This window comes from Notolabrus celidotus, chromosome 12 (genome assembly GCF_009762535.1).
Source record: "Notolabrus celidotus isolate fNotCel1 chromosome 12, fNotCel1.pri, whole genome shotgun sequence".
Classification (NCBI taxonomy): domain Eukaryota; kingdom Metazoa; phylum Chordata; class Actinopteri; order Labriformes; family Labridae; genus Notolabrus; species Notolabrus celidotus.
This window is the reverse complement of record NC_048283.1, coordinates 16115574-16130170: the sequence shown is the minus strand read 5'-3', so window position 1 is coordinate 16130170 and position 14597 is coordinate 16115574. Positions and strand designations below refer to the sequence as shown.

Genomic DNA, 14597 nt, shown 5'->3' with positions numbered 1-14597 from the left:
TCCAAAGGCAACAACACGCCTTTTTTCCCTCCAACACTTCAGTCACACCTAAAATCAACCCATGAGTGGAAACAAAACAATGACCTATTTAAGCGAGAGGCCGGCACAGCAGTTGGTAAATGTGCTCAGAGCCGCTTCCACTGCTGACCGGAATTTACTTTTTTCCAGTCAAAGCCACTTTCACTACTACTCGCTGTGAGTGGAGGAAAAATGTAACAAAAAAAAAACAAAGGAAGAAAGAAAACTAGTAAAAAAAACATGAATCATGCGAGGTCACAAATGAATCAGATCTTGGAGTGCTGTGTACCCTGGTGCATTTCTGGGATTTGTTTTCCCAGAACTGAAATTTATCACCCTCCCATCTTTTCTCAAGGAAACAAAGAGTTTCTTTTTCCGCAAAGCACCAGGTCACTTCCACACACACAGACACACAAACACACACACACACACACACACACAAACACACGTACACCTAACAATGCCATTGTCCCTCTGAAACCAACTTCAACCGGCGACAAAGTCCCTGAATGTCAATTCACAAGCCCACAAATCAGTAAAATCACTGCCCTGCATTGTTTTCCGACAGTGACGAAGGAGCTCAAGTGTACACACAGTTAACTCATCCACAGTTTGCCCTCCAGATAATACACTCAATAGCACAAACAAACATACAAAGCACATTTACAAAGACAGATAAGGTACACAATCAGCAAACAAACACATCTCAGGATCTACACACAGAAACACAGCGGCGCAGCCAGCGAGACAATAGGCGTTGACACAGAAAAGGGAGAGAGACACTGACACAGTGATGACAGATGAGGAGAGAGAGAGAGAGAGAGAGAGAGAGAGAGAGAGAGAGAGAGAGAGAGAGAGAGAGAGAGAGAGAGAGAGAGAGAGAGAGAGAGAGAGAGAGAGAGAGAGAGAGAGAGAGATTGCTTTGTTAGCAGGACAGGGAATAAAGTGGTAATTACCTCACTGTGGGTTTGTTGATTATAGTTCAGCCAGGTTCTCCATGTTAATCATTTACCAGGGGAAGACAGAGATTAGTACAGAGACAGACACACAGAGGAGAGATAGCAGACAGTGCGAGAAAAATATTCATTTGCATGCACACACACACAACAGAGGAGGAAGAGCCGCAGACATGCCGGCTGCTGGAGGAGAAATAATAAAGCGATATAAAAACAGAAATCAGTCTGGAAGTGCAATCATCTTCATGACAAGTCACAATTACAAACGCCGCCTGCTTTCACTTTACTGTACACGGCATGTGTGTCTCCGGGTGTGTGAAGGTGTGGCATGCAGAACGTGATTTACCTTGGTATTTAAACTAGATCATTCATGAGTGCACACGGAGGGAAATGATGCATAAACAGAGCAGAGATTACACGGAAGACTTATGAGGGCTGCTTTCAATAAAGATACAGAAAACCAATACAAATATTCATCTCCTCATGCACCGTTTAAACATGCCCCACTGGCTTGGAGCTGGGCTTAAGCCTTTTGCCAGAAATAGGGGAGAGATAGAGAGAAAGAAAGGGGAGAGAGAGTTCAGAAGGGTCTGGACTGAGCTGGTGTTTGTTTTGAATGTTTGTCCAAACTTGCAGAAAGCGCACAAGTGTGAGCAAGAGGCGATACAGGTAAGAGAAATTGGTTATAACACGCCTATTGTGCGTTATCTCTCCATGCAAATTCTTAAATCTGTTATTAACACCCGGCTAATCCACTGTTCTGCGAGAAAAAGAAAAACAAGAGGAGTCAGGAAGCAGAAGTCTAAAGTTTGATCCAGATCCAGAGGAACTGTTGCAACAAGTCTGCCTCCTGCCATGTCGGATAAGAGAGGAGAGCAGTATTAGAGGTGTGAGCCAAGAACAAGGGTAAGTCAGGGGACAGGGAAATGGAGTAGCTTATTTAAGGTGCTGCTTTGGGTGACATTTATTCTTGTTAGAGGTGTGTGAGCAGCCCTTCTATAGACTGTAAAAGCCTCCTTCAAGTCATCTCTTGCAAAAAAAAAGAAAGGTAATTCAATCCGTAAAGTTTCTGAGCTCTGAGTAAACTTTTTGACACCTCCTGAGTGAATTTATGAGGATGAATGAAGCACAAGGAGCAGACACTGTTGGATCAGCAAATGTGGCTAGTCAACTTACTTTGCTCCAACAGGTTTTAAAGCACACCATGGTACAAAAGAGGGGGCTTAATACACCTATAAACTAGTCTGAGCTCGCTACTCAAGGGAGCGCTGAGGTCTGCTGTCAGCACACACACACAAAACACATACTCAAGTTTAGAGCCCTCTGGTTATAATATTTTACTAACCTTTAACTGCTCCAGGAAGTAAAAAATAATTTCTCTTCTAATAAGGAGCTATCGCTCTGAGAGAAACGTTGTAATAAAACCAAGAACGATCGTAAACTGTGTTCATAAAATCATAAAAGAGGGCAACCGAACCACTTGAGCCCCGCAAAAGAGAAAGAGACCTGCGTATCTGATTCTGCCATGTTCGACGCTGACCCCGCAGTCAGTCTATCACTTTCATTTCAAAGCTCCATTTTTCAATCTGGAGGGTGCTAAATGTGTGCCAGTTAAAGTGTTTCACTGAGCCTTTGTTACAGTCGTATAAGCTGGCAAAGAACAGAGCAACAAGGCCCTTCAGTCTCCACTTCACTGCCCCAGCTTCATTAAAACCATAAATCTAGATGTCGGAGGAAAGGTGATGGCAAGAGAATGTCTTCAGTCTTTGTATTAGGAGGAGAATGTTCTCTCACCGACTACAGTTACAGTGTTACATACGAGCGAAAACCTTTAATCTAACATTTGTAACTGCAGCTAGCTCCTCTGTCCCTGAAGCTGGTCCACACAGTTCTCTGGCTAATTTAACAGCGACAGCAGTAAGGTCCTACACATCCAACATTTACAAGGAAACTACAGAAATGAGCAGCACTGGGTCAAATTTAAAAAGAGGCCCTGCCAACATGTTCCACTTAATTCACAACACTGAAAACCTAGCTTGCATACCTTGGCGCTAGCAAAGAGTTAGTTGCATGTAACAGACTCAGCAAACACAGAGCAACATAAGCATGCATTTTTGAGTTATGTTTCTGACAACCTTGAGATTCTAAGTCCAAATTTCACTCTACAATATTTGTCCTGTTTAGGTTTCCAACAACACCTGAGGATATCAAGTTAGCTCTTTTAAATGCTTCACTGGTTGATAAATCCTTCCCTCTGCATGTTCACCAGTAGCTTGCAGCCTCTCTTCTGTAGCTACTTTACAACAAACAAGGCTAATGAAAGCAGTGAATCTGAATAAAACAGTTAAACTTGCTAGCCATCAAACTAAAACAGCTAGCTAAAAGATGCTAAACAGTATATTCGTCACATAGGAACAGAAGTCAGATATTTCCTTGAGCCGAGTTCGTATAAAAGCTGTACGAGCGATAGTTCACACAACACTTTTATTGATGCTGCTCCATGAGATGAGCCCTAAGCTTTTTAGTTACAGGTTTAACCACATTTTAAACAATTACATGAAAGCCAAATGTGTTTTTTTCAGTGATTTAGAGGGCCTTCTGTACCACTTGTGATGAGCGGATTCTTGGACCCTCTACTGTGCGCCAAGCCAACAGAAGCCTTACTCTTTCCTCCCTGAGCGTCTCTTCCTCCGCCAGGCTACATTTACAGGCCTCAGGACAACCTGGCTGGCTGGCTGGCAGCTAATAGAAAATATGGTATGGGAAAATGACTGAAGCTCAACTAATCACACCGCCAATATCCATCGCCGGGCAGGAGGGAGCCATGAGAGATAAAGGGACTGAGGGGGTGGGCGAGTGTGGAGGCAAAAAATGAAAAGGAGAGCGGGATGTAACAAGGGAGGTAATGAAGAGTAAGGAGAGGAGAGGAGAGAAAAGGAGAGGAGAGAGGAGAAGGAAAGAGAGTCCTAGCAGTAAACCCAGGGGATTGTGGACCGGGTGCAACATCATGGCTCTGTTGATAGCTTTGTGATTGGGTGGTGCTGCTGATGAGAGTGATTCTCTGCCACAGTGGGTTACCACTGCGCCGTGATGCTGATGGCATTGTGATTGTGTGGTGTTGCAGCCGACTGTGTGGCCCTGCCACAGGCTGTGACCATTCATCCCTGAATCTCTGGGGGACAAGAAGGTGCTTCCTAATCCTCACGGCGTTCCTCCATAACACATTTCTGTTGGATCCCAATTACAGGACTGGGTTTTACCCGCCTGGGCACACTGAGCATAACCTCGGCTGACTCGAGTACAGGATGAGTCCTGCAGACCTGACAAAGGAGTCCCCAGGGAAATTATCCCTCCCAGGAGTCATATTTTTGCCACAATTTGTGCATCCAGAAATGTAAAACACAACGAAATCTGTGATTTAGGAAGTGGTCTCAGTGGCCAGCGGCTATTAAGATAGAAGGTCATCCATCTTAAAGACTGTTTGGGGAATTAGGGCCTCAAGGAGAGAGAGAGTCTCTAAATAACTGGGTGAGAGAATGGTGGATGTGTTATTTTGGACAGTAGCCCTACTGGCCCTGCAGGTCCTGAACCTCAGCCCTTCAATTAAGCAGACTGGAACACCTGGATCAGCAGGTGAGCCTAACTCTGCCTTGCTAATGGCCCATATCAACCCATTACACACACACAAACACACACACCATCCCATTACCTAACTACATATTAGCTTATATCCAGCAGCACTTTAGCCTTTAATGTGCACCTGTGTGCCCAGAATGCTATCTAGGACACTACTCAGAGAAGAAACCCTCACTTCTGACACGCTATAAGCAGCATTATCAGCCGTGGACAGGTGAAAGCCAGGGTTAGTCACAGTGATAAAGATACCTGCACTGGAGGGTGACATCAGGCCACTCTGTCTTAAATGAATCACAGTATCCCCACAGTTCTAGCTTGCTAATTCTACATTAAAAAACCTGTCTGATAGCTGCAGGGTTAGTTCAGGTTTTAGATAATCATACCTGCCCTGCACCTCTCTTCAATTAGGAGCACGAGGACGTGATCTGCAGCATAGCAGAGATTCTTCAAGCAGACTAAAGCCTGACTCATTTAGGAGGAATTATTGTGGTCGTTGTGCAATAGAGAGGCAGTGCAAGTTCAGACCGGCTACATCTGTTCTATGCAAAGTAAGTTCAAATGAACTGATTTTACCCTCTCAAATGAAACCCCCCATTTATATGTGAAGGAGCCCTGAGAGAAAATGCTCTTCTGTGTGGAAAGTAGCATCATTACGCGCACAGTGTTTCCTCACCTTGTGTTCGTGGAATTCCAGTACACGACGTGTCTTTTGGCCAAAGCTGCAGAGATGATGTTACAGAGAAAAATCGTTGCTTTCCAAGCAGGCAGATTCCCCGGGGTCCACATCCTGACCGCCGCAGGGGCCGCAAAGACGCTGTGCGCGCCGGCTGAGAGTGGCGTGCAGATCAGGTGAGGAGACCCGGATAGGGACGAGGAGTGCTGTGAACAACTTTTCCACCCTGTAGATTCACCAACTTGTGGACAAAGTCGAACTTCTATGTTATCAGCTGCTTCAGTCTCGCATGATGTCAAAAAGGTAAATGTGTGAGAGTCGTTAAAAAGGGTTAAATTACAGGCTGCAGGGAGGAAGGTGTGGACCTCCAGAGTAGAAGATTCTTGCGTGTTTGTCCATAGTCCGCATAATGACCTAGGGTGTGCAAACTGAAAAATACAAACCAAACCAAAAAAAAAAAAAAAAGAGAGAGAGAGACTAAATTTGATTGCAGAGGTCACGGGTTCGACTGTTGCCTACAGTTATGGGTCAGACTATCAATTGAAACTGCCAGCTGGTTTGGCAGCAACAGGCTGCGGAGTACTGGAAGGGCGGATCCGCAGAGCAGAGGGCGGTGCCCGGCCAACTTTGAGCCAATCAGCTGACAAGGGTGTGGTGATGTGTGGGTCCTGTAGTGCAAAGTTAAATCCTTGTGAGGTGCGCCGACTGGTGTGGGGAGACCGTCTGTCACTGTTCCAGTTTTCAGGAGCGCATGGGACCATCTGTCCTCTTTTCCCTTCAGATATGACTGATCAGGAGCTGAGTGGTGAAATGTAAAGCTCAAACAGACCTTGAGCAGCTTATTTCAGTGTTTTGCTCCAAGGTACTATGGCAGTGATGAGCTTTTGAGCAGCTTGCTCAAGCAATCCTTTTAATCCTCATTTTGGCCTATGAACTTTTTGGGAACAGTAACCCAAATATAGGGCAACATATGGTTAAATGATGCATTCAGGTACCCATCCCACATGATTGTCAAAGACGTGGAAGCCACTCAACCCTTGTGACACACATTACGTATTCACACAGTCCACATTGAGTTCAGTAACACTTGTCTATATGAGGTCTGTGTCTGTGTGTGTGTGTGTGTATGTGTGTGTGTTGATCAGTATTAATTCATTGGTTGTTGTCAGCCGCCCCAGGGGAGGATGTAGTGACAGTAATCACTATGCCTCCATGGGCAAAAGCCACTGGTGGTCCTTTCTAATTATCTCATTCCCTAAGTATGTGTGTGTGTGTGTGTGGGGGGGGCTTATATGTGTGTGTGTGAGCGTGTGTATGTGAGATCACTAACTCTATCACCCATGCAGACAAAGCTGCACCGATAGCCTGCTTGTGTCGCACATTTGGCTATTTCCTTCTTGCAGGACCCCCTTCTTTCTCATGCCTTCCCCGTCTTTAATCGTGTGTGTGTGCGTGGTTCATGGTCTACATGTGTGTGTGGCGCCACCAAGACTCATTAGCTCACTTCCTGGAGGTCCTGATCATTAATTTCCCATGATGCCTCGGTGCTCCTGTGTGGCTAATTTGTCCCCAGTGAGCTAGCTCTCCCTCTGCAGACATGGAGCAGAGCACAGAGGAGCAGCTCACTCTGTGGGGGTCTCCCCCCTCTCTCCCTCATTGTGATTGATCTGTAACACCAGACAGTTCCTAACAAATTTTGCAAGTGCCGGGGGTTAATAATACTTAATAAAAATTAATTCCATTCTCTCTCTTTTTCTCTATAAAAAGGTCTCAAACTTTCAATTTGGAATTGTCTACAGAACATAACAGTTTAGGTATTCTGCAGCCCTGCAGCTAACTCTTTTCTGTCTCACACTATAAATTGACCAGTTTCCCCTCTTGACTGAGATTAGTCTGCAGAGTAAAGTGCTCTCATTTACCTCATGGGAGCACCAATTGAAATGTGCACTAAATTAAGAGCCGTGTTGATTGCAGAGCTGATGGATTTCACACATACTTGTTGGAAATATATTTTTTTCAGCACACAAACTTTACAGTTCTCCTCATCCTCTAACCCTCCAAATCTCCCTCCTCTTCTTTTTTGTATTTGCTTCACCTCCTGTGTGTCTGCTATCCATCATTATCAGCACTCTTTCCTAAGTCTTTTTCCTCTTTTTTCTTCACTCTCTATCCATCATCCGTCCTAATCTTTCCTCACATTGATCTTCTCATTACGGCTCAAATATGTTTTCCCCCATCTCTTGGCACAGTTTATTTCAGCAAACATACTCTGTTATTCCACAAAGTCTTAACCTGCATCCAGACTTTGTTCCGTATTCTTTACCTTCAAATAAAAAGCAAACACTCAAGAACTCTAACACACATAACCATGACTGTGTGGTGTCATTAAATCAGATTTGAGTGAGAGTCACAAATCATTGTAGGCAATAGCTTCACAACAGTCGGAATATTATTTTTAATAAATAGACCTGAACGCTGATTTATTAAAAGAAATACATACAGTTTTTTCCCCTAGGCATATTACTTTAAAAAACAGACTTCTCGAAGCTGTTGTAACTCCAGCAGAAAACTACGTATCTGTGCGGCACCTCATGCCTCACTCTGTGGTTTGGAGGATTTCAGGGCTTTTAAAAGCAACTCAAATGGAGCTAAAAATGATTCATGAAAATGTCAACTCAGAGTCCAAGCCATATTGATTTTCTACAGTTTTCTGTCATGTGTTGAAAGTCAGAAATTATTTCTGCCATTTTGCTCTTGGTTTGAATGGTGACATTTTCGATAGTAAACGTTCTTATTTTAGATCTGGGTGTTAAGGAATAAAGGGTAAGAGTCTAGTGCTCAGCTGTTTAATTTTCTGTCTCGAGCTCAAACTCAAGAAAAAAGAAACAAGAAAGGTTGTTCAGGTGTGAGGTAAGCCTCCAGGACATCTTTAGGGATTCTTTGAATAGATTATTTAACTCTCTTGGGCTCTGTGGACAGAAACCATTCCTCTATAACACATTCCTGTATTGAGTGTGATGATGCTAGTCAAAGAGTTTGACGATAAAGTCCCCCTTAGATGTTCAATTAGGGAGAGATCTGGTGATTGCAAAGGCTTTAGCATAGCATCCAATAACCCCTTTGACCCTGTTTGCATTCTGTACTCTAGGAGCTCATTAGCTCAGATTTGTTAGAGCTCTGTATAACAGGATCCACCGGATCCGTGTCCGGTCCATCTCCGATCTGTCACGGCACTGGAGTTGACAGGTTTCTATTCTAGTCAGTGTGTTAACTTCCACTGTATCCGCTCCGTTGAGTTCCAGCTGCGTCTCTGATGCGGCACGCCGGAGCACTCTGGCTCAAATACGCAAGACTTCTATTTTTGCTGGATGCCGGAGCACGGCACAGCAATCTCAACAGAGAAGATCGAGTTGAACAGGAAGTCAGGCACCAAAACAAAATTAAAACATCTGGTTAATTTCCAGAATAAAACACTCTGTGTTATCACCAGATCTTTTTCACTTAACTACAACAACAAACCGTCATGATGAGCAGAGCCGGGCCTGGAGTCAACAAACAGGTCGGAGGTTTTCAGAGGACGATAAAGACAATATGGACGAGGAGAGAAGTCAGAAAAGTTGATTCAGTCAACACCATGGGAAAACCACTGTCACATGACTCCAGCTGCCTAGAGGTCCTGTGGCATGCTGCTTTCTGAATGGTGTTCTGAAAACGCAGCTGCGTAAAGCTATATTCACATTTGCAAAAAACTCCTGAAAATGTCCCAAAATGTTCAGGCTGGGCTGCATGTGTGAAAACATGCAACTGAAACTTTCATTCAGACTTCTTGTGGGATTTTTCCTGCCAGCCAGTCTGAGATAGCTGATGTAAGACTGCAGCTGAAGGGACGCTGGTGGCCTAGCGGTCTAATGGTGCGTTCACACCAAACGCGAATAGAATCATTTGCGTGAATGAAGTACATGTAAAGTCAATGCAGACGCGAGTAGAGGTCTGGCGGCGCGTATCGCGCGTATTCCATCCCCTTAATAACTGTGTAGGAATCCTCATATTGAAGTAGTGTTCAATTCAGTTTTAAAAAGAAGATAATAAAGAAAGAGGCATGAAATAAGTTACATATGCAGTTTAATTACTTTTGTTGTTATATAATTTTTATGTTTGTCGGTTAAATGATTTAAATAAATGTCCTCCCAACCTTTAGTTTGGTTAAAATGATAAACACTGTACTGTCAGACACATAAATTCATCCTGAAGATCAGCATTGCTTTATCATTTAATGGCACATCTTGTTTCCAGGCAACATTTGATGTCATGAAAGTGTGTCCCCTTTTCTCATATTTATACCATCTCTAGCCCTCATGGACTCACACACTCATGCACTCCACACCTGATGCCACTGAGAGTTCAGTGCTTTGGCTTTAGAGTGGACATTGGATCAGGCAACTGAGGCTTTCGGTTTTATGTTCAGCCTCCTGAGATCCTCAACCTCCTCCCCTCTCCGAAAACCTCTCTCTGTCAGAGGCATGTGTGTAATGGAGCAACTTTTTCATATCAGAGGTAGAGGTAGTGCATACGTGAAAGAGGCTTATGGGATTTCTCATGTTCTGCGTTCTTGTGGACATATAACATCAGTTTAGTGCTTGTAATTTAATATCATTTCTCAAAGGCATTTTCAAAATTTGAATATTACTCTTCATTTCTTCTGTGTCAGTTTTCCTGCTCTTCCTCCTCCTCTCTTTCTGCCTCTCTCTCCTCTCTTCTTGTTCCCATCTTTTCCTCTGATGTTGCACAGTCGTGTCAGTAGCCTCTAAATCCTGTTATCTCCACATATACAGGCTGACACCAGCCACTCGCCAGAGCTGTAACCATCTACCATATACAAAATCATACTCACACACTCGCACAACATGACACACTTCTTTCCCTATATCATTCCGTCTCTCCTGTAGTACAAAACACAAACACACCTACAAAGGAGGACTGGCCCCGTTCTCTGTTTTCTTACTCTTCCTGATATTTTTGGTGTCTCACTGTTTTGATCGGCCTGCGTGTTGTAGCACATCTCATCCTGTCTATCACTCATCTTTGGAGAACGACTGCCTCTTGTAAGATATGTAGTCTTCACCTGTCACTCTTCTCCCTCCTCACTCTCTACTTCTTCTTCTTTTTCTACCTCTTTTTTTTCGTAGAGCTCTGAAACAGTGAAGATTATTGCGTTGTTTGGTCTCTGATGGCTCCATAAACAAATGCACTCTCTCCCTCACACGCAAGCTTACAAAAGACGCCACCCAAACAACTTTTTCTTTCCTTTCCTCTATCTCATTTTCTACTTTCTGGAGCTTCTTATTTCCCTTCTTTTCTCCGTACCGCCTACCACACTTATTAGCAACAGTGCCAATTTTAAGAGGTCATCACTTTACTTGTGTGTTTTCTTCAGTCTCACCTTTTCCTTTAGTAAAAAAGCACATTGTGTACAGCCTTTTTTTTCCCCTCCTGTGTGCCTCTGCTCTTTTCCACCCCCTTTCTCTCTCTTTCTTGCTGCGTCTCAGTTCCGTAATTACAGCTCTGGACTCAAGCAGTGATGGTAAATGCTTTTTCTATTCCCCTCTCTCCATCACTCCCCCTGAATCTCCATCTTTCTCCTTTTCTCACCAAGCAAATTACATCTTGGTTACTATAGAGACATGTTTATTGAATGCTTTTTACCACACTTTTCTTACTTCCACTCCTCTCCCCTCCCTCCTCTACACCTGTCTCTCTCTGTGTTTACTCTTTGCTTGCGCTCTTGTGTATTGATGGTCATCTGTGTCTTTTCTCCTCGCTTCCTTTTTCTTTTTTTCAACTTCTGGAGTTGCCATTTGTAAAGAAAAGATGAGCATTGACCATGTCGCATAGATTTTCAATGCAGTATTCCAGGCTATTGTTGTCTCTACATACAAGTAGATAAAGCAACATTCTCCTTTTTAAGGCGTGTGCTATCCATTACTATCGACTGTACAAGTGGCCCCTGATGACTACAACACTTTGACTGTGCCTCTTTCAACTCCTCATCATTACAGATACAGTGGCCACTCTGCTTTCACTCTTTCTTTGTTTGCTTCCATCTTTCTTCTGTGTTCATCTCTCTTTCCAAACTGCTAAGACTTAACCTCTGATGTCTCCTCTCTTGCCTCACTCTTTCTCTTTGCTCGGTGTGACGATCAAACCACAATACTGTAAGAAAACTGCATTTATAAAGTTGAGTGGAGAAAACAGCAGTGTCCTTTTGTAACTTACTCTTTGATGAGATACTTACCTGCTGTGCAACAGTGAAATCATGCCTTAAAGCTGGGGTTGGTAGTCAGATTTAGATGCACTTTTTGTTAAACTGGTTAAAATGATTTTTGTGTACCAATGGAAATCAATACATAATGTGTTCTTAAAAAAGAGCGAAAAAAGCTGCTATCTGCAGCTGGAGTAAACCTGGAAAAACACCAACCAATCACCGTCATTAGGGTCCAATTTGTGAAACCATTCAAATCCCGTCCTGCTGTTCTGCCCGCCTCCTGCGCGTACATTTCCCCAGCGTGCACTCCCCGTCCCCTGCCTCTGCTTCCCCTGCCTCTATTTACTCCCCCTCTCGCTCGACCTCGGGCCTGTCCCCTCTGACCCAATGAGGTGCTTTGCTCAGGACTGTAGTCCAGATCAGAGTCTAGAAAGCTCTCACCACGGGGGCTCTGACAAGCAAAAGAATAAATGACATTTAGTAAGTCCTACAGAAATTTTTATGTATTGTAACGTCCATCTACACGCTGTAGGGACGACGAGCCGATCGTGAATACGTTGATCTTTACTAACCGGTCACAGTCGGCCGTGAACACACCAACCAACAAAGCAACAATCAAAGTTTGAATGAATGATGAACTTCTCCTCTTGTCTCTCCTCTCTCCCGCTCGCTGTGAGTTGTGAGTACTAACAATAGCCCTGTTTGTTTGTGTTTTACTTTCACGAGAACCGGTTTTGCATCAGTCACGATAATATGGTGGAGAATCAGCGGCGCTCGTGCATGTGAGCAGGGGCGTCGTTTTGGAGGAGCTCCGAGGGTAGGGGGGGAGGGGTTAGACGGAGTCCTGAGGAAATGCTACATTCAAATTCATGCTAGTTTTACCAATCCTATCTTTAAAGTGGCCATTGTGTTCACAAGTGGCAAGAAAATACTGGAACATGGTGAAGAGTAATGGAGCAGAGATTTAGAGCTGACAAACTCTAAATGTCAGTCGCGCTGATTAAAGGTGTTTCTTATAAACTTAAATTTCAGTTTGAAAAATAAAACATTACTTTTTGTCGTATAAGTTTCATCGTCTCGCAATAAAAATTGAATAAAAAAATGGCCAATTCTGATTAAAGTTGACATATTAAAATGAAGTGCCGCCAAGAACGCCTGTGCTTGCAAGAAAAAAAAAGCTTTCCTTTTCGGGAGGCTCTAACAGGCCGAGAATACACACAAAACTGTGAGGTAAAAAGAGACAGTTTTGTCAGATTACTATTTTCAATGTTATGAAAAGTGTTGCTCAGCTCAGTAAAATAAACATCAGATTATTCAAAGAATACATGGTGAACAGCTGAAAAGGGTATTTTTTCTGAGCTCATGAAAATGTGGCATTTGAAGATAAATGGTTTTCATGGGACAGCGACATTTCAAAATAATACACAGAGCTGCAGCCTCATGGGTACTGTGCTGAACAAGTGTTACAAGACTGCATGACAGTGCAGGGAGCGCTGGAATAAATTCTGTCTGTAATAAGAAACTTTGAGTTCATGTAAAGTTGGTGGAGATGCCAGAGGGAGTTTGTACAGTAGATGCTGGTTTCACAGCAGACATTCTGACCTGGTGTAGAAAACATTTACCTCCTTTACATTGCCAATTCAAGGCAGGATTTTTATGCCCCTGAACGTCTCGCTTTCAGTGTAAATGTCACAGAGGTGTAATGATGGAAAAAAGTCGTCCCGCTGCTGAGCTGGCATCAGAGGTAGGAACCGATGGGTAACAAGGCTGAGACAGGATCAATATAAAACAGTGGAGCTGGTGGACAGAACAGCGTTGTGTGCGTGTGCATGTGTAAAGTTCACACTATTAGTTTACATGTAGTAATCCCCTTTTTTACTTGTTCGTACTTCCATGACGTTGCCGGTGTCATTAAATCATTTGTGTTATGAAAGAAGAAAGAAACGTACTTAATAAAATTTTTCCACTCATGTTATTTTTGGTCATGCTACACGCACAATTTGTATATACATACAATTGTATGCACAAACATGCAGTGGACGTGCACTTAGGGAGACATGTCAGAGTGAGGATGCTGCTTGGGGGTTCGGTGCCTTGCTCAAGGGCACCTTGGCAGTGCCCAGGCAAGTGAACCAGCACCTCTCCAGCCACCAGTCCACTTGCCAAACCTCGTCCATGCTGGGACTCAAACCGACAACCCTCCGGTTGCCACACCCCTATGGACTGAGTTACTACTGCCCCCTACATCCTAAATGTGTACAGTTGATAAAAGATATCAGAAGGTACTTCTAATTTTCACAACATACATTTATTGAAAAAACTACTTCAGCGTGTCACGCAAGCAAGGAACCTCTTGCTCCTGTCATTTTTTATTTTTTTTTAATATGAGCTCTACACCGCAGCTCTGGTGTGTGGTGCAGAGAAGCCTTCATTCGAGGACTCTACTGGAGAGTGATGAAAACAAGTTGACCCCACTTCCATCACACAACTAAGACAGACACGGACAGGAGAGAACAGGGTCTGAAAGAAAAATAAAAATAAAGCTAGAAAAGTAGTTGACTTTGAATGTGGTGATAAATCCTGAGAGAAAATCACATAACTAGGTAAATTAATTCAGACCTGTGTCATCATCCAGCTCTGCTTCAGTGTGTGTCGTCTTTGGCCCTTTTGGAGCCAGGCTAACATCATTGTGTTCTTCTTTTTTTTTATTAAGTTTTTTATTCAGTACAAGGTCAAACATGTTTTGCAGCTAGTCAAAGTAACAAAGTATTTTTTTCAGAAAGTAAAGAGATGCATAAAACAGGTGTAAGACATTTGTCTAATCATTCTTATAGAATGAGGTGATAATAGTGGTGAGAGAAATAAATATTTTGTAAAAGAAAATTCAAAGCTTGGCAATGCCATTGTGAATAAAGGTAGTGTGCCAGGATTGGTAAACAAATAGGATCGTTCTCGTATACATCTATATGCATTTATACACCCTCGCCTACAAGAAAACATTTAGAAACATCTATCTGCAGATTCACAATACATAATTTCTCTGATAAGTTTG

The 14597-nt window shown here is 43.3% G+C and overlaps 1 protein-coding gene across 1 annotated transcript in view; it reads right to left on the bottom strand.

The window, feature by feature from the left end:
* si:dkey-246i14.3 (ephrin-A4) overlaps positions 1–5847 on the bottom strand; it is a 41305-nt gene extending 35458 nt beyond the window's left edge. Inside the window, exon 1 of the mRNA XM_034698636.1 lies at positions 5284–5847. Within this exon, the coding sequence (XP_034554527.1) occupies positions 5284–5396 (113 nt within the window). The 5' untranslated portion in view covers positions 5397–5847. The remainder of the gene's footprint in view (positions 1–5283) is intronic.
* Positions 5848–14597: the final 8750 nt, after the last annotated feature.